This window comes from Telmatherina bonti, assembly GCF_933228915.1.
Source record: "Telmatherina bonti genome assembly, chromosome: 4".
Taxonomy (NCBI): Eukaryota; Metazoa; Chordata; class Actinopteri; order Atheriniformes; family Telmatherinidae; genus Telmatherina; species Telmatherina bonti.
In genome coordinates this window covers 21,650,803-21,671,705 of record NC_136622.1, presented here as the reverse complement: position 1 = coordinate 21,671,705, position 20,903 = coordinate 21,650,803, and the positions used below count along the sequence as shown (strand labels likewise).

At 39.5% G+C, this 20,903-nt stretch overlaps 2 protein-coding genes across 4 annotated transcripts in view; both read right to left on the bottom strand.

Annotated features, from left to right (window-relative positions):
* The window catches only part of asb8 (ankyrin repeat and SOCS box containing 8), a 24,536-nt gene extending 22,916 nt beyond the window's left edge, over positions 1-1,620 (bottom strand). For both annotated transcript variants that reach the window (XM_079239843.1, XM_079239842.1), the window contains exons 1-3: positions 1,483-1,620; positions 510-677; positions 311-415 (exon numbers count right to left, since the gene is read on the bottom strand). In XM_079239843.1, coding sequence (XP_079095969.1) covers positions 311-415; positions 510-638 — 234 coding nt within the window. In that variant the 5' untranslated portion in view covers positions 639-677; positions 1,483-1,620. The remainder of the gene's footprint in view (positions 1-310; positions 416-509; positions 678-1,482) is intronic.
* A 619-nt stretch (positions 1,621-2,239) lies between these two features.
* larp4aa (La ribonucleoprotein 4Aa) lies at positions 2,240-20,297 on the bottom strand. Of its 2 annotated transcripts, XM_079239753.1 has the most exons (17): positions 19,781-20,297; positions 17,323-17,440; positions 17,015-17,164; positions 14,807-14,888; positions 14,480-14,616; positions 14,299-14,402; positions 14,091-14,201; positions 13,945-13,998; positions 13,650-13,859; positions 12,471-12,574; positions 12,203-12,244; positions 7,907-8,137; positions 5,919-5,973; positions 5,668-5,826; positions 5,433-5,572; positions 5,125-5,326; positions 2,240-4,780 (listed from the first exon to the last, which is right to left on the bottom strand). In XM_079239753.1, the coding sequence occupies exons 1-17, from the start codon at positions 19,895-19,897 to the stop codon at positions 4,388-4,390; spliced, it is 2,409 nt and encodes an 802-aa protein (XP_079095879.1). In that variant the 5' UTR covers positions 19,898-20,297; the 3' UTR covers positions 2,240-4,387. The 2 variants fall into 2 exon arrangements, with proteins under 2 accessions (XP_079095879.1, XP_079095880.1); XM_079239754.1 differs by lacking the exon at positions 12,203-12,244.
* Between the last annotated feature and the right edge of the window lie 606 nt (positions 20,298-20,903).

Genomic DNA, 20,903 nt, shown 5'->3' with positions numbered 1-20,903 from the left:
TTTTGTGTTTTATGATCCCCACAAACAGTATTATATTTCATTTATATTGCAGGGCATCTGAATGATAAAATAAAAAAAAAAAACACAGCAAAGCATTTTCACTTGCTATCTGCAAAACAGACACTTTCTACTCAACCATATATGGATATCAAGGTCAGTAAATGCACTTTCATTACCTTTTACTAAAGTACTGGTATTGAATTAATTAAAAAGGTTTGACTTTCAGATTGTCTAAACAAAAAAAAGTATGAAATTCATTTAAAAAAACTTTGTGGTATAAATGATTCTGTAAAACTCATCTACAGCATACCTCTGCACCCTTCTCCAACAGTAGTTCAACACAGTCTGCATCAGCAACCATACAGGCACAGTGCAGTGGTTTAAGTGTGCCATGCATCCGGTTGACATCAGCGCCCTAATGAAAACAGGAGATAATGATATCAATAAAACATAAGGGACTTGAAGCATTTTTTTCATATCAAGTGTAACAGGATGATCAGGTGGCTTACCTTACGAATAAGATCCTCCACATTGTCGTGTGGGAATGAACGGATGGCTGCAATGGTGCGGATGAGCCTCTCGGACAAGGAGTACTTACTTTGAATGCTCTGCATGATGTACCACATAGTAGAGCTCATATGTAACAGAGGACCATGGCACCCAGGGCAGGGGTGACGCTATGGCACACAGGCACAAAAAAGTGGTATTAAAATATGTTGATGGAATAGCATCACCAAATACTGAAATGAGAAAATATGATACCAAAAATAAGGATAATAAATGTAAATGTTTTTTGTGTACATCGTTTCACTGAAATAAGATCCATTGGATATTTTTCTTTTGTCTCCATGGCTGTTTTCTTTCCTCCATTGGACGTTTTGCTTTCTATTTTGTTGATACATATTTTGAAATATTTATTGTACTGTTTTATACATTAATGACCAGAAAAACGTTCAAATGTCATATTCTTGTTTATTGAAATTAATATTATTCATCTAAAAAGATCAAATTCGCACTGATCCGAACAAATATCCATTCTCTTGTCATCTGTCTTAAGTAATATTAAGACACCGGTAGTTGCGGCTACTAAACTAAACTAGCTCTCATTAGCAAAAAACAATGTAAACAAACGAGCGCCACTGGCAGCAAACTCGTTTGTCAGGAACAGAACTGGACCTGCAACTGATACAAAGATGTCTGGTCAACATTAAATAAAATAAAACGAGTTTTAACGTCAACACAAAAATCCTTGCAGAACCAAACGGTAGCAATCTGGTAAGAAGAAAAACAGACACCTGGGTACATGTTCTAGGACCTAGTTAGCTAGTTGCAGGCTAATGTTAGCACCGAGCTTCGAAAAACAATCGACAGCTGGAACCACAAAAATCCAATGACAGCATTTTAAACCCTTGCAAACATGCTTTGACATGTTATTTACACTGACATGCGAAAACAAATACCGGTGCTAATGCCATAACTTACGCGTTTACAGTCCACAGCTTGGAGGTCTTGCGGGCTACCGTAATGAACTGCTAGCTGTTCAGCTTGACACAAACACGTAACGTCACGCGACCACGCCTTCGCGTCGAGCCGTCACATAGCGAAAGTTATCTGATGCTTTCATCGTGAGTTCCTGCTCCTTCATTTTCTGATAACGTGGATATGTTCCCGGTCTCACTGCTGGTTACGATGGCACATTCCCAATATAGGCAAGTATGGTGGCGGCGCAACGGTATCCACCGTCCGGGCATGCCACGAATACCTTCGGCTTATGTCCATGTTAAGGGGTCGGCTGGAAGAGACAGCGGGCGTCTCTGGTGTTGCGGTGGCTCCCAACCAGTTGTACCAGCCTCGTCCCCCTCATCTGTTACTGACACACTACACATTGACAGCCAAGGAACTCAAATGATTGGTTTTGGTGATTTCTTCGATTTACTTGAAATTTTAATCGGAAAATACTTTTTTTTTAACAAGTGTTTAATCCGATTCAGTATATAAAAAAAATAAATAAATAAAAAATAAAAAAAACCGCATTCAAGCAAGATTGATTGGGCTACTAGTAGTTATCTTTAACTTATTTCAGATTAATTCTAATTGTTTTTGAGGAAACCCCATCACACATTCAAGAAAAACCTTTTACATGGATAATTCCGTTAATGGCAAACAAATATTAGTAAATTTACTTTATGAATGCGTGTATTGAGGAAAACTATTAGGAGACAATAAATGTGACACTGGACAGCCAAATCAAAATAATTTATTTTTGGTGACATTTCATACAGTTCTAAGATTGTGTCTCAAACACTTGGTAGATCCATTACTACATTTCCTTTTGCCACCCAACCCAAATGAACAGAAAATAAACCAAACACATTGCAGGGGCAAAGCAATTTTTGTAGGCGTTTGCAAGCCTGTCAACATCAACCATATGCTTCTAAAATGATTTCACATTACTGGAGTATGATTCTCTTTAAAAACAAGTTAGTGCATTTATTTAATTGTACTAAATCACTAGCTGCTCATACTCATTGCTGGAAAAAAAATGGAAAAGAAAGAAAAAAAAGCCCCAGTGGTTAGATACTCATTTACTGCATTATCAAACCCAAAGTCAATGCTTTATTTTCTCAGCTGACATCTCAATCAGTATATAAATGTCATATGCGTGATTTCATTCTGCCAATGCGATTTCACACAACTTTGGGGAAACCAGCCTACCAAGATTGGGAGAAAAGCGTTGCGCATTAGAATTAAAATAAATAAATTTAAAAAGCGATACATACAGTGAGTCAAACTTCAAATTCTAAGTCAACCTGTTTTTCAAACATTTTATAAAAGAAGAATGAAAACCAAAAACAAACAAGCAAACTCACCCTAAAGAAAGAGGGGAAAAAAAAAAAAAAACAACTGATGGATACTTGTCGAAAACCTCCCTCTGTAAATTCAGTACTAGAACAATTACATTCTCCCACACACATTTCTAGTGAAGGGTTATTACAATATAGCATAGGCAACTACATCTCTACAGCTTTTCAAAAGTCCAGTTTCACTGAGCCAAAAGTTTCCCCAAGACTAAATTATTTTGTAGATCTCATCAATAAAAATCTTATTCTAGCTCTCTATGATCGTAGGCAGCTGGCACATAGTACAAGAAAATACTCCATTTTCTTTTTACCAACGACTTGGCTGCCAGATAGTCTGTAGCTATCACCCCTAACTAACGGCACTCCTCAGCCTATTTTCTGACATGCCACTTGTATGAACAATTCACAGATATAAGCTTAACCTGGATATCCTGTGAAGATATAGAAAAATCAAACCTCACCTGAACCACCAGGCACGCAGAACAGTCGAACCTTAGCTTCAGCCTAAACATTTTTTCCTCTTAAAACGTCAACTTTCCACTCAAACAAACATGTAAACAGAGAACCTGACTGATTATCAACAAAGTTCTGAATGTATTGCAGTAGGTAGACCCAAAAAAGTTCAGATAAACAGATAAAACATAACATGAAAAACTTTGGACCAGGCTAGAAGGTTCACTGTGGCCAACAGGTCAGTGAGCGCCCATAAGAGCATTTCAGGTTCAAGCAAAACCACACAGATGATTGTGGCGCAGATGGACAGTTTCTGATGTCTGACCGGCAGCATTTAAGCCAATCACAAACCAGGATCAAAACATCACCAAATAATGCATTTCATAAATCTGAAGACCACAGAGTCCAGATTCACGACAATGATTCAGTTTCTCTGCTGTAAAAATCACAAGTCATCTATTGCATCATATCGGTGCAACAGCATACTGCAGCACTGCAATCATTTTGCTTAACAATCAATGCATACACAGTCAACCCTTCAGTCATACTTGCAAACCTAAGTGTGCAAACAAAAAAACCTCAAAAACAAAAAAACTGATGTATTGTTGCGAGTTAGTGATTTCTTTGAATATGTACATGACATATATGCATGTTCTTTTCATTTTAGTGCATATTGTTCTTGCAGACCAACATCTATTCTTTAAAATTAAAAAAAAAGAAAAAGTAAAAGATATGGTAGAGGGCCATTTACGTGGCCCAGGATCCCACCTCTCCCTAGCAGAGCATAAATGAACAGCCTCCAGATAAATTACACTTAAATTCTTGTAAGCGTAATGCCGGAGACCAACAAGATTTTTGTTTCCTTTTCAAATCGCTCTTCATTGTTCTTCAAGTGTCCTTTTGTCCTGGATGTCACAGTCCTTTAAAAGCTTTTCTTTGGACAAGTTCCAGGCAGGGAGGAGGTGGCTACCATAATGTTGTTGCTTTTATGTTATTCATTTTTATATAATTATATATATCCATGTATATATTCATACATCTTTTTTTTTTTTTTTTAAATTCATATTAAGTTTTTACTTTGGCGATACTGGTGGGATGTTCTGCTCTTTGCCAGTGTGTCTGTAGCCTCCCTGGGGGGAGCTGCGTCGAGCTGGGGGTGGGCGCCGCTGGTCCCGGAACTTGAGGCCTCCTGTGCCTCTGGGGCCATTGCTGCGGTAGTAACCTTGAGAGTCACGTTCACGTGGTGGCCGGCTCTCTTTGCACTCCCATCCCCCCTCCCTGTCATGGCCTTTCTCTTGCTTGTCTCCAGGACCACTGCTGGAGCTCAGCTCTTCGGTCTTGTTCACACGCAACTCGCGTAGCGGCTGGCCTGATGCTGTGCCAGAGGATGCTGGAGCAGGGGCTGTAGGGGGAGGGTCCTTGGGTGGCCGTTGGCACACTTCGGCATAGCTGAGTTTACGGGGCTCCTTAAGCATGGCAAAGAGGAGAAGGAGAGATTCACACTTGAAAAACTACAATTATTACACTACTAGTGTGCACCATACACAATTTCCATTATTCTTCTGGGCAAACCCTCAGATCTCATAATCTTTATGTTCATTGGGCTGGGAGTGAAAGTTCTCGACTTATGGCAAGAAAGAGCAGAGAGAATAAAAAGTAGGAAAGAACAGAAGAAAGTAATAGATGAGCAGGAGATGAAAGCCAAAGCCAGTTACTTCACTACCACATTTCCCTCTATGCGCAAAAAGATCTCATCATCAGGAAGACAAGTATACTCGAGTGCTGGCAGCCGAAGACCCAGATAATTTACCTGCGCAGGCGTGGCAATAGTAGCTGTAGCAGGCGTTGTCGTGCTGGATGTCCCCGCTGTGGAAGCAGCAGAGGACTGAGGCCTGGAGCTAGGCACAGGCTGTGTGGAAGAGGATTTCATGGTGGTTTGAACTGATGTACGGGGAGTTACTCTTGGCACAGGTGGCTCTGCACGTTCAACCCTCTTCTCCTGCCGAGCCATACTGTCAGAATACAGAAGTCAACATAATAATTCAACATTAATAAGTACATTTTAAAATAAAATAAAATATGCTAAACTTCAACTTTGAATTAAGCATTTCATCAAACCTTTGGCCCTGGGGTCCAAATGGTTGAGCTGAGGTTTTTGCCGCTGTCTGGGCAGGACTTACTACAGCCACAGCTTCCTCTGCGACTGAGATCTGACTTGTACTTGGACTTGCAGTGGCTTCTTTATTGGTTTGTTCAGCCTATAAAATTCAAAGAATCATGACGACTCTGATTTTCAAGTCCAGACTGCAACAATCCTAATAATGAAATATACATTTATAAAACAGTTTCTTACCTTGTCCTTGTACAAACCACGTACAACATCTGACATTCGGTTTTCTAGCACTGGCTCTCCTTGTGTGCTCACCACACAGCCAGGCAGAGGGGGGAAATTGGTGGCAGCCAAGTCAAACTTGGGTGGAGAAACCTTCACATCAGCTAAAGGAACAGGCCTCTGAGAAACAAAGATTGGAAGAGAGTGGACAATATGGGTCAGACTCTTAAAACAACCCATTTATTTTGTGGCAATGAGAAACTGCTTCTTACCACGATCCGCTCGTCTTCTCGCCTCCTCCGTGTCCCTCTGTAGGTCGTACTCCGTCTGAAATGCACATGAATGTTGGTGTCAGCAACTCTGCATTAGTCAGCAGATTTGCATGCAGTGTGGGAGCTTGGATTATTTGAATCTCCAGATTGTGACTTTAAATAAATTCTTTAATTGAAACCGCTTTCAACATTATGTGTGCCAGCAAGAGTAATCTGAATGGTAAAACATTCAGAAAAATAATTGACTTACACAGACAGGCCACTGTGTGTTTAAATCAGATTTTTGGATTATTTTCAAGACAGTGATGCAAGACATCCAATTTTATTTAACAATTTGAATACCAAGTAAAGTTGGGTAAAATGTACATAAAAACAGAATGCGGTAATTATGAAATCTCCTCCACTTGTATTCCATTTCCAACACAACAATAACACCATATCAGGTGTTGAAACTGCGGCATTTTACCAAGGCGTGAAAAATACACTGCTCTGAAAAGTTGGAACAGCAGCAACAAAAAGTTGGAAAATGGGAAGTGGGGGACAAAAAGTCTTGAGCATTTAACAATAAATCAGTTCAGTTATCAACAGAACAGTAATATGATGAATATAAAAGGCCATATCCGCGAGAAAGTCTCTTTCAGGGGAAAAGATGAGCAAATGTCCACCAATCTGACAGACTAATATTGAGAAAAATCAAATGCTTAAGTAAAACTGCGATAACACTGATGAGCCACTGTAAGAGAATTAGAAGGAATCTCTGTGTGTTTGAGACAATGATGAAGGTCAAAGCTGCACGCTAACTTGTGGCCCCTAAAAACTACATTGCTGGAAAATTACTGCATTGGCTCAGGAACATTTCCACAAGTTATTTGTGAAGACAGTTGTTTGTGACGACAGTTCAACACGCTCTCCACTGATGCAGGCCGTAGTTTAATCATGCAAAGAAGAAGTCATATGTGAACCATCTTCTCTGGGTCAACAGCCATTTTAAATGATCTGAGGCAAAGTGGAAAACGGTTCTGTGGTCAGATAAATAAAAATCGGATTTTTTTTTGTGGGGGGGGTATTGATACCTTTCTCGTAGAATAAAGCGGAAAGGGACCCTACTGCTTCTCTGTTGATATGGGGTTGCATTAGTGCCCATGGTGTGGGCAGCTTCTACATTCATCAATGCTGAACAGCACAAAGAGATTTTGTAGTCACATCTGCTCCCATCCAGAGAACATTTATCTCAGGAAAGGCCAAACATATTTCAGCAAGACAAGAGTTCAGGTGCTGAATTGGCCTACTTTCAGTCCAGACCTTTCATAAACAGAAAACATGTGATGTATCATGAAACTAAAACTGGCAGTGAAGGTCCGGGGCCGTTCAGCAGCAAAAGTTTTGCATCAGACGAGATATGGACAATATTCCTCTCCAAAAACTCTAGAGACCGGTTTCCTCATTTCCCAGACATTTACATAAAAGGAATGAAAGATACTACATATAACAGACGTGTCACACAGATTTAGCTGTTCCATTTTTTTTGTAGATTCAATATAATTCAAAGTAAGCCAATACTGAGCATGAAATGGTAAAATGTCTAATTTTCAACACAGGAAATTTTGTGCATGTTCTGTTGGGAATAAAATGGGAGATTATACAATTTGTAAATCTATGCTATGTTTTTATTTACATTTTACAAATTCCCAACTTTTTGGGAACTGGGGTCATACATGACAGTATTGTCATGAACTTCAACATATGTTAAACAGCAGCTACACAAACGCTTAGGGAAAAAGAATTACTCATTTTAGGGACGAAACCGTAATTCCTTAACACAAACAATGGAAGCAGCTTTATTCAGTATACTTTGTTTAAATCAGCTTGATTTTAAAAGCAGACTGAAGTAGTTTTACAAGTATTTTCCAAAACATAATGAAGGTTAAGTTGCATCTTTCTAAAAGCAACCATTATTATCAGGTACAAATTGGACAATCCAACTTTACCTGCCACGCCCAGCTATGCCACTGTCATCACTGGGATCCAAAGATGATGAAGAGGAGGAGAGATGCGAGAATGCCAAGCTTAGGTCAGTAGTTGTCTGTACTGGGTTTGCAGTTGCAACACCAGGAGCAGGCGGTTGTGGGCTGCGCAGTCCAGTCAGTGTCTCAAGTGGGACAGGTGTGATAGGTGCTGAAGTCACCTCATTTGTCCTCACCTGCGGCTTTACATGATTTCTATTACATCAGAGGGGGGGGGGGGGGGGGGGGGGGATTTACGTTAATTTCCAGTTGAAATGCTATGACAACATACTGGCAACCAGTGCTTCCTGTTGAACACCGAAAACATCACAAGGTATTAAACCTAATGGATGTTTTTACTATTCACTCGCAATTATCTACCAGTTTCATTAACAATTATCACCATTTCAGGTAAATCTGATTTCTGTGATACCATAGACATGCTGGACACAAAGGCATCCTTTTTTACTTTAACTATCTTTTTCTAAGTGGTGCAAAATAATGGTAAAGATCTTATACAGGTACATCTCAGAAAATTAATTATGAAAAAGTTCAATATTTTTTGTCACTCATTTCAAAATGTGCAACCTATATATTTTATAGCTTCATTACACAGAGTGAAAGATTTTAAATATTCAATCCTTGAAATTTTGAGAATTGTGGTTTATATATAATGAAAACCCATAAATCCAGTCTCAGAAAATTTGAATATTGTGAAAAACTTCAATCTTAGAAAGTCATGGTGTCACACCCTAATTAACTCAAAACACCTCCCGAGGTATCCTGAGGCTTTAAATGGTGTCTCAGTCTGGTCGGACGGCTACACAATCATGAGGAAGACTGCTGACTTGACAGATGTCCAGAAGATGATCATTGACCCTCCACAATGAGGAAAAACCATAAAAGATCATTTCTAAAGAAGCTGGTTGTTCGCAGACTGCTGTAGCATATTAATGCAAAGTTGAATGTAAGGAAAAGGTGCACCAGCAAAAGGCAGAACCGCAGCCTTGAGAGCATTGTGAAGCAACATCCATTAAAGAATTTGGGGAGCTTCACAAGGAGTGGACTGAAGCTGGACTCAGCACATCAAGAACCACAACGCACAGATGAATCCCAGACATGGGCTACAAATGTCACATTCCTCATGTCAAGCCACTCCTGAACCAGAGACAAGGTCAGAAGCATCTCACCTGGGCTAAGGAGAAAAAGGACCGGACTGTTTCTCAGATGAAAGTAAATTTTGTATTTCATTTGGAAATCAAGGTCCCAGAGTCTGGAGGAAGAGTAGAGAGGCACAGAATCCATGTTGCTTCAAGTCCAGTCTGAAGTTTCAACAGTCAGTGACGATTTGGGAGCCATGACATCTGCTGGTGTTGGTCCACTGTGTTTTCTGAAGAGCTCAGTCAACACAGCATCTACCAAGAAATTTTACAGCACTTCATGTTTCCTTCTGCTGACAAGCTTCATGTAGATACAGACTTGATTTTCCAGTCAACGTTACCAAAAGCTGCTTCAGTGACCATGGTATTAATGTGCTTGATTGGCCAACAAACTCACCTGATCTGAACCCCATAGAGAATCTGTGGGGTATTGTCAAGAGGAAGATGAGAGACACCAGACCCAACTATGTGGATGATCTGAAGGCTGCTATCAAAGCAACCTGGGCTTCCATTACACCTGAGCAGTGCCACACGCTGATCGCTTTCATTGCCATGTTACATTGATGCAGTCATTCATGCAAAAGGAGACCCAACCAAGTATTGACTGCATGGAAATGAACATAATTTTCAGAAGCCAGACATTTCAATTTAAAATATCATTTCCCCCCCCCATCCACCTTATGTAATATTCTAATTTTCTGACACTGCATTTTGGGTTTTCATTATCTATAAGCCTCGATCATCAAAATTTCAAGAAATAAATGTTTGAAATGTTTCACCCTATGTTTAATGAATCTATAATATATAGGTTTCACATTCTGAAATGAGTGATGAAAAATCTTAAACTTTTTCATAATATTCAAACTTTCCTGAGATGTACTTGTACATCAAACCACATTTAGGTTGTGTGTGTGCGTGGTCAGGAGACACCAAGAATATCAGTCTCTGAGTGTGTGATGGCACCATCAGTTTTTTCCCCATGTCAACTCGGAGTTGGTTCAGTTACTTAGAAAACTCGCTGATCATTCATTTACTTAAATCTGTATACTATGTTGTTTCCAGTGTATGATCTTTATAAGTTTAATAAAAACATGCATGAAGAAGAAATTTATAATAATAAATTGAAAACACAGGTTACCAAGTCTATACTCATTAACCCTCATGTTGTCTTCATACAATTACACACCCTTTGTCCTCTCAGGTCAAACTGACCCCATCCTATTTCACTGTTTTATTCATCATGAAATCCAAAACTATTCATTCTTGAGAAAAATACAATCAATAAAGAACACTGTGTGTGTGCATGCATGTAGGCGTGTGTGCATGCACGTAGGCATGTGCATGCATGCTCCGTCATGTAAACATATGAGAAAGTCAAAGTTACAAACCTGCAGACTTGAATTGTATTAGTGAATTAGAGGTCAGCCTATGTACAGGGGTTTACATTCACTTTGCTGTGGTGTGATGACATCAAATAACATCAGTAGCTTTGAAGTTGTGTGTTTGCATCAGAAGGATGGGGGTTGCTTGTGTGTTAGAGCTCATGTTGTGTGTCTATGCCATTTGTGCTGAAAATGCCCAACAGTGTGACTCAATCCACCATTAACTGTGGTTTGGTCAAACGAACCTGGGAGGACCACAGATAAAATTAAATGTTTATAAAACATATGTAATTCAACCAACACCATTGTATGGACCCATCCATGTAGTTTTCAGACAGTTATGTGGAAAAATGATAAAAAAAATTTTTTAGGAAGACAACAGGAGGATTAAAACATACCAATCTAAGTGTGAGTTTTGTTGCATTTTTAAAAGGAAACCGGTGTGGAGTTGACTTTAGCTAAACATGTTTGGTTTTTTTTCTAAAACCAAGATTTCAGATCTATTCTGCACAGCAATGTTATGTTTTCCTGTTTTTGCACAGATGTGAAATATGCGCTCTTGCTGGAAGTTAGACATGGCTTTTCTGGTGCATTTGAGTGCTATTGTTTTCCACAAAACATGGCTAATTTAATGAGACACAGTTACCTCTAAATAGTCTCCAATATTATAAAATGTTTAAAATTTTAGGAAAAAACCTCCAGTTTCAGGAATTGAAAGAGGTATGGTTTGGATTTAATATAGACACTTCACCAACTACAGTATTAAATGGAACAAATATCTTCTAACAATATTTCAAAAGGAAACACTGGTGATGCTAAGCAAACCTGGACAGTTTTTTTTTTAAAAAAGAATAATCAGACAACATGCTGTGTCTTCAGACTAAATGTAGACATGCAAGTGGTTTTGGACTATATTTATGCTCATGATTGGTTGAAGCAGTGAAAACTACAAACAGCAACCAGTCATAAATTGAGCAGAGCTGACAATATCCAAGCAAAACCAGGTCCGGTACAACAAATATTTTTTTTTGTTTACATGTTCAACTCCAACTAAGTCTTTGACCCTCAGATCTCATAATCTGAACGCTCATTGGGATGGGAGTTCAAGTATCTGACTTGGAAAAGAAAGAGCAAGTAGAAAAAAAAAAAAGGAGAGAGAGAAGTAAGAGAACCAAAGCCAGCGACTCTATCCCATGTTTTCCCTCTATGCGCATCATGATCTCATCATCAGGTCTGACTTATTTGTCAATATTCTTTAAATATCCAAGTTGTCAGGTCAAATAGAGCTGGGATGACCTTCAATCAACTTTCAACAGTCAGCTTTTCTCTTTTACTGCACATGACACCACATACTGTAGCACATACAGTCAATGATGAAAGCAGCATTTAAAAATATATTATCAAAATAAAATGAAATGGGTGGTTAGTTGTAATGGAGGTAATCAGTAACTTTAATGTTGGCAATATGGTTGCAAAAATAAGGTCTGTGGACCTAAAAGAGGCCATAACTGTTAAATCGCAACTACTCAGAATAAAACAGCAGCCAGCATTTTATTAAATGATATGACAAATCCAAAATGTGTCAGAAACTGCACCGTCGTACCAATAAAAAAAAAAAAAATATATAGAAAAACAAAAATCTGATTTAAGCCCCATTATGGATTTAGTCATTTGGCTGCTGCTACATGTTAAAAGACGAAGGTAGTGATGAAGCTTTTTGTACAGTTTTATAATAGTACCTGAAAGCATTTATTACATTCTTTCTTGAATAGAGGGGGACACTGTGGGGACAGTAAGAAGACAGGGAGTGAAGAGCAGTCCCCTGGTTCAGATACATTATACTCAGACAACAAAGCATTGCAGATGGTCTTATGTTCACATTTTAACTTGTCATGCAAACAAGGATACAAGTGACAAATAAGATACCCCAATATGAATATGTCTATGCTCATAGCAGGTCGGGACTGAAGTCAAAACTAAAAGTCAGCAGGAAAAAGAAGTGCTTACCGGTTTCTGTTGAATGGCCGAGTGATATTAAGAGCAGTGGAGCCTGTTTTGTAGTGTCCAGCAGAGCCAAATCCATTCACAAAGCCACTGTTGGGAAACGGTGCCTGCTCAAGTACAAAAGACAGCTTTTACTAATCCGCAATGTACAGCAGTTTAAATGAAGGGCGGAATATTTTGACTTATTGCAATGTTGAGAATTCATTTAACTTATTATTCAAATAGAAAGACAGGGAAATCGTATTTTAATTCACTCTACACATTAAAAAAGGGGTTAAAAAAAAAAAAGTTAATGATGCCTACTAAATGCTCCTGTTACAGTTGATGCATAACACGTGGCTCCCAAAGTTTATTTCCTGTAACATGTTTGCATTGAATACTAATAAAGTATGAGAGGCTTAGTTTGTTGCATTGTTCCTGTAAGTCAATACCTATATTAAAGTCATCGTGACCATAACATAACAGACTGAATACCAGCAGGAAGGATACAGTTTTTAATCATTTCAAAACTTTGGAGCCTCTTCCATTTTCACCATTTCCCAGAAGAGTACAGTTGTATTATTTATGACACATTCTTTGAATGAGTCAACATGAGCCTGGATGACTTATTTAGAAAGCTGATGGACTAACTTTTTTGAAGTTTAGAAACACTTGGTCATTTTAAGACTTACCTATTTACCAATTAGACTCTGAATGAAACCTCCCAACTATCACCATATGAGGCACAATAAAAAACTTAAAAAAATAAACAACTTTTTCAATTCACAACTGCTTCTGTCACAAAAACCTCAACTCTACAAGCGCAAGTTTCATACAGTTACATGTTCAATATAAAACTAGACTTAGAGATGCAGATACTCCAGCAGTAGGCTTGACTGATTACAGTTATTCAAGCTAAACATGACTGTTTTGCATTTTGTAAGCTTTCTGTACAAAAGCAGCTGAGTGAAACCAACAGTTGCCAATTTTCCTGGAGACATGTCAGTGTAAGTCAGACTAAAAAGCCCAATAAATTGGAGACATTTTGCCAGATTTGAACTCATAAAAAAAATTCATGCACTCATAAAAACAACTGGAATTGCTTTGATCATTATTTGTGTAAAAATTAAAGGTCATCTATACATTCATAATTATAACTGCCTTAAGTGTGTCTTTCTTGAGAGTAAGTACAGCAATTCTTACCAGAGGAGTTTCAAAATAGGGTGTAGGCGAAGGTGGCCAGGTGGGAGGTATGATGCCATAGACTGGGTACTGTTGCTGCGGGTAAACATGCTGCATATAGAGTGGAGAGCTATACTGGGACTGGTTCTGGGACTGCTGAGCGTACAAGCTGCTGTCCATGCTACGGTAGCCATTCTTTGCAAAAAATGTGTTAATGGCCTTGATCCTGGCCTGTCAACGAAAAATAAAGAGGTACACATGTGAAATGTCACATTTTAGAAACAGGTCTCGAAAATTAGGTTTACTCTGAACTCACCATGATGGGTTTTCCCTGAAATGTTTTTACTTCCTCTCTCAAATACTTGTAGGCCTGGAAGGGCATTAAGAGCATCACAAAGTTATTCATCAAGCTTCATTTCAACGTAGAACTTCAGCCACAGGAAAAGCAACGACCAGCTGTACCTGTTGGGCATCCGTGTCTGACTGGAACGTGATGTACCAGTTGTTGTTGTGTGCAAACTCAACACTTATAACCTTTGGACAGTTATCATTTTTGAACAATGACTCCACTTCCTGTGAATTTAATATATAGTTATACCCAGCGAACAGTAGCTTTGGTGAGATATGTATTCATAGCCCGAAAAACAAAAAGCAAGTCATTTCCGTTTACCTCAACAGGAGTGGTTTCAGGGACTTCTCTTAAAATGATAATGCACCGCTTGTGATTAGGACGCACCTTCTCCCCCTTCTCGTCTACTTGTACCATGGGAGAGGCTGAAAGGGGATTGAAGAACATAAATGCAGGCAAGTGTCCAGCGTTTAGCCGTCACAACTCTTTACCTTTGACTTACATCTTAACACATCCAGAATGAGATCCATGTCAGTGGTGAGGACCTTGATGCCCTCCATACTGGCTATAGTCCAAATAGGGACAAACTGATCACTGTCCATTTGGGACATGAGGTACAAATCCTTGGAGAGGTTTTCTCTGTAAATAACAAACAGGAAAAAAACAGGGTAATACAGATTATACTCTTTTTGTAAAATAATCGGTCCACAATCAAAAGCATGCATCTAAATCTACCAGTCCAGAGCTTTGGACACGTGCAGTCACACATCTCTAGACCATGCGGGACTCCAGCTCATCAGTGAAGGGTCGGTGAGTGTTTGCCTCTCACCTGGAGAAATAAAACTCCAGCTCTTTTTTCAGAGACTCCCGTAGATTCTCAGAGGAGATGGGTTGCTCTTCGGCTTTGGAATCTAAAGAGAAATAACAACAGCATGTAGTAGAAATTACATAAAGAACAGGTCATAATGATGAATGAGTGATTAGTTAAATCATAAGAGTTTTGGAGAAGTCACTATATGATTTACTCTTTTCACAGAAAATGTATCGAAAATCATGATTAAATAATCAGTTTTGATAAAGTTGTCAGGATGCAAGAACTAAAATGCTTTTGCTTTTTTCATAAGCATAAAATTTCTGCCCTAAAAAGGAAATAGTATAATAAATCTGACACTTCACAACTTGTTAAGAAAATAAGGAGAGCCAACATCTTCTCTGTGGCCATCTGTACAATCTTCACTTTTTTTTTTTTTTTTTTTTTTTTTTTACACATTTTAGTGTTCATGTCCTCATAGTAAAAAAGACAAAAAAAAAAAAAAAAAAAGTCTTGAGTTTTGGCATTAGATATGAAATACCAAAGACTGCTTGCTAAACCCTGAATATATCACACACAGGATTTCTCCAGAGGGACCTCGGGGTGCAAGTTGAAGCCAGGTGCTAGGTTCCTGTTCTGACTCCCCCTCCAAGCCCATCCATCAGAACCTTAATGAATAAATTGCACTTTGAGTTCCCCCGCTGTTCCACACATGCATCAAACTACAAAATAATACTTTTTTCTCTGGAAACACAGGGATTCAAATATATGGGACTTTAGAGTTTCACTTTCTGTAGAATGTTAATGAGCTGAATTTGACCAAATGAACTTTTTAGACATGTTAAATAAAAGCCTGAGTTAACAGGTGCAATTACCTGACAAAATGGCACTCTAGTCCCAACATGCAACACTGCCTTATTTGCCTTTGCATTCTTTATATGCCCACACCGATTTAAAATGAATAAAATTAATTCCTTTTAGCACATGCAAACCTGTGTCACAGCTGATGGAATTCAGACATTCGCTGACAGCTTCATGCAGTCTGCCTGTCATGCCTGGCCCACTGGGCTTGTTTCAATTGGCATTGTAAGTACCGAGCACCCTGCGCAGGGGTCAAAGTTCAATTAGGCTGAACTTTGAGTGTTACGGCACGCAAGAGCACTCAAGTTGCATTTTGTTGGGTGCAGCCACAAATATATGACATAAACCATTCAAAATTATGGGCATCCGAAAACAGAAATGCCACAGTCACACTTTGCCTCAAAATGCCATCATACTGCAAGTGTTGAATTACCTCATATAGAATAGAATAGAATAGAATAGAATAGAATAGAATAGAAGTACTTTATTATTCCCAACTGGGGAAATTTAGTAGTTGCAGCCTTCATGTGCAATTGTGTTTATCACACAAGAACATAACAGTATAAAATTAAAAAGTATTTGCAAAATGGTAGAGAGTAGATAAATAACATTGGTAACATTCATGACGTTATCTATGACACAAGGAAGAAGCATTGATTGAACAATCTTATTGAGGTGAGCAGGAATGATTTCCTGCAACGGTCCATGTGACAGCGAAGCTGTCTGAACCTTTTGGAAAAGGCACTCCACTGTCTGACCAGTACAGGGTGGAGAGGGTGGTCAGGGTTATCCAGGATAAAGGAAAGCTTGGTGAGAGTCCTCCTCTCCACTACAGCTTCAAAAGTGAATATGATTTAAGTCATAATAGTAGTGGTTTTGGGCTGGACAGTATTATATTCACGTTTGAGTCCAAAGCGCCTCCCTCCATGTGCATTGAAAGGAGAACATTTTGAAAAACCACGTTTTTTCTGACAAAACACAACAAGGTTTGTTGTTCTTTAAGTAGCAGGTTTTCTTGAGGCCAAACAAGATGCCAACTGCACAAGGCAAATTAAACAAGCTACTGTGTTGGTTACCTGTGATGCAATGGTCCTTGTTTCGCTCAGCTACAGGACAAATTCAGCTTTGATAACACAATTAAGAGATGGAGCTGCTGAACTGCTATGATGCACAGCAAAAAAATCTTAAACTGCATTGGAAGGACTTGAGCTGTAGAAGCTTTTCATGCCAAAGACAAGACACACCTAATCTGATCACATCTGATATCTATGTCCCACCCCAAATTGATCACTTTCAGATGTATTGAAAATACACATCTCAGCAGCAGCTACAGCAAAGATGTAGAGACGACAGCATGTGACTGACCTGAGGTCACCGTTGTGGACTCTGCAGGGGACAAGCCCAACTCTTGCGGGTCCATTCCATTTACTGCTATCGCAGCTGTTGCTGTGGAGTTGCCGTCACCCAAGACCACATTGTACTGCTTGCACCCAGCAGACAAAGGCTCAGAATAACCTGTCAAAAAGGTGAACATTTTGAGAAATAGTTTATAGTTCAAGCGTTATCATTTCAAGCTTTCCAAAGAATTTGTATAACAAAATGTTTAAATGTAAATAAAATCATTAATGATTTTTTTATGGATATTTCATTCAGCTGACTGAAGTGTGTCTTACCCTCAGTAATGTCCAAGGAAGGCCAATGAGGGCTGCTGGTGACGGCCTCGCTGGGGGCCACAGGCATCTCCTGCCACACCTTGGCATTTGGGTTCAAACCAGCACCCTTTGAGGTGACCTTCATATCAGAAACAGGAGAGTCACAAAGGTTTCAGCTCACATCTAGCTTAAACACAAGGTGTTTGCATCACAAATGAATCATGTACTTCAAACATACATGTGGATACAAAATAATGAGGACAATATATCAGTAAAGCCATCAATAACCAAAGTTCAATGTCAGCGGGTTGACAAGTTACTTGACCAGACTCAAAACTGCTGCTTTGTATCATGCATTATGTTTTTCTGAGAAATTCAAACCTTTTTTAATGCTAGTAATCTATTTACCTATAATTTGAGGATTTTTTTCCCCCCAAGTGATTTTTTATCACTTATTTTTGAAAACTGAAACAATCCGGTGAATTCATTGCCTTATGTCAGCACGGCATAGGCAATTTTTGTATTAGTTAAGACAAAACCACCAGCAACTAACCCAAAGCGAAAGAAAATAAGATGTGATGTGAGCACCAGTCTGAAATTACACAAAGCATTTAAGAAAGAGCCAACCACATGCATCTGTTGCTTCCACTATAATTTTATATCGAGGGACCACTGTGTATAAAACCTTGGTAGAGTCTTTCAGGGGTTCTACCATTACCCTGTAAACCTTAAGGAGAATTTATCTATTGATATTTATGCTAAATCAATCTAATAATTAGATCTGACTCGATATCCCTGTTATCAAGCAGGAACAAATCCTGACCAAACGAAGAACTGTGACCAAGAATTGGTCACATACTGTATTACAGCTATACATATTAGGCCTGCAAAATATATCCCTTCAGCATCTACATCATGGTGTGTACATGCACTGAATACATAATGTGAAATGTCAGGTAAGCCAAACTTTCAACTTTTGCCATTTTGCCTGTCAAAAAATCTACATGCATCTGGTGAAAAAAATTCAGGGATCCTGTGTAAAAAGTTTTATAGAAAAGTTTCCTGAACTTAGAACTTGTTGCATTTTAACATCCAGAGTAAGGATGCACACAACAAGACAGCAGAGGAGAAATGGATAACAAAAAGAAATGCATGGTTGCATTTAAATATTTTACCTTAAAAAATGGCCAGTTTGCAAGTGTTTCTAGAACATAACTAATGTTTTTGGTAATTTAAATCTGCAACAGTTAATTAGGTGTTTTGAGCAAATGTTCATGAGCATATGTTTGATGTGATGCATCCACTTGTAAAGCTAAAGGAAGCATTTAATAAGGAATAAAGAGTGATATTTTAATTCTTTATCAAACAACTTCTTGAAACCTCCCACCAAATAGCAAACAGATTCCCTCACGTTTCCTTGCAATTCCTTTACATTTGTCACAAACAAATATTGATGACAAACGTTTTTCCCAATAATTTGCAGTCTTGATAAGAAGTCTGTTGAAGACAAACTTCTATCCAGTGAGCAGGCGGTGACAGCTTTCCACTAGCTGTGACTTTTACCAGCTTCCTACAATGACATAGCTACTTTTCCTCTGGTAACAGATCCAGTCTCCCGGTTTTTTGTTGTTGTAGTAGCACCCAGTCTGACCCAGTTCCGGTTACAATGTGCTACCAAGACACTCAGATCTCAGCAGTTAAGATGGACGTAACCAACCACTGGGCCACTATGTCATTCAAACAAGCATGGACATTTATGAGGCGTGCAACTTGACACATGGCTACAATGCATGCGTCTGTGTAACAGGCCATAGAAAGCCAAGTAGTGTCAGCTGACTGCGCTGCAGAACAGGCCAGGTATTTGCAACGCATGTCACTGCGCTAGCTACGTTAGCTGCTAGAGCGATTAGCTAACACGTTACATTACTGTGAATGAATGTCAATCATCCAGTGAATAATCGAACTTTCGATCACTTGTAAATGTTCAGCAAAAGTATAAGTGCTTCTCTACTCTGAATAGCAACCTCCATCATTTTAAAGATGCGTCAAAACTTAACTTCCAAGCTAATGATTACTCAGCAAACTATTTAAATGAGCGTGCATGTTATAGCAGCAACGCTACGCTAACAGCAGAGGAGCGATGGCTACCGACCAGTGGGTAAAAACCAGTGGGTAAAACAATAGACATGATGTCTATGGGGGAAACTACCTGGCTCTACTGGCCGCAAACAGTTGCTTTAAGTGCTACTGTATGTGCGGTGTCTGACACTGTTGTCATAACACCACCTTGTGATTAAGCCCCGTCACACAACAGTTACACAAAAGCTGGGAAAGTCAAAGTCAAGCTGCTATGTACTGGATTAATATTATGCAGTAGATTCTGCTCGTCCCGCCGCGGGGGCGTCCTGCACGATAAGGTCTACGATTAGCACAAGTCGTTTAGCCAGCTAGCTAACTAGCTGAAGAAGGCCTCACTCACCATGCCGCCCGACCCTCCCTCGCTCCCCAGCGGAGCCTCGTCCTTCCCACCGGTCTTCGGTCCGGGATCAGCCTCCTCCTGCAGCAGCGGCGGCTCTCCGCTCTGGTCTGAACTCATCAGCCGCTCCTGACTCACTTCCACCCCGTCGCGTTCTCCCGGCCCCCTCCTGCCACCACCGCCTCCCTCCCTCCGACACACCGGCTGTGTTTAGCAGTCAGTCGGCTTGTCTCTCGATCGACTGGATTGGGCAATAGCACACTTCAACTTGCTAACCCGCTAGCTAGCCGGCTAGCGACCTAGCGTGCGACGAATCAACGAAGCAGGCTAACGACAGCTAGCTCAATGAATCAAGCTCGCGCGCTTTCAGACTAATTGTATAAGTGTTGCCAAACCATGACTCTTCTCAAACTGCAGTCCCCGTAGGATTTTCATGAAAAATTACACCAAACAGCAGCTTCGTGAGACGCATTCCTAACCGGGCGACCGGAGCGGACACTGGGGACATGCACCTTTCCTCAGCGCAGGCACACAGTCCGCCGACGTCCCGGCTGCCACCGCGAGTTCTCGGTGACCTTTGCAGAAACCCTTTCCTGTTTCCTTTCCTGTAGTTTTCTACACTTTTTCCTCATGAAAGCGTCCATGTGCGCCCTGTTTATTTTAATTTAACAACATCACTCATATTCTCTTCATCTTTTGCTCTAAATATAAGTATACATGTTTAATTTGACTGTCTAATTAAGCCCAAAGTAGAAATATTTGAAGAAATATAAGCCCAAAGTAGAAATATTTACCACTTTTATCCCCGCCCCTGTACAACAGAAATTAAAGCCATATTTGTGCAGATGCATTCGGAGTAATTCATTTAGGCCATGAATACAGTATACTTTATATCATGTGTCTGGTATAAAAGTATTTTGGAAGAAAAAAATCCCTTACTTTTAGATCATTTTTACTGAGGTTGACTGCACTTATATTTAGTTTGAAATAATACCCTGTTAACACTTAAAAGGCAGTTTGGTGATTAGCTGGAGGTTTTGTTTGTGGTGTTGAAACAAAAGAAAAGGAGACTTGTGATGCAATCCGTTTCTTCATTCTTTCTGTCCAACATGAGACGTAATCAAGA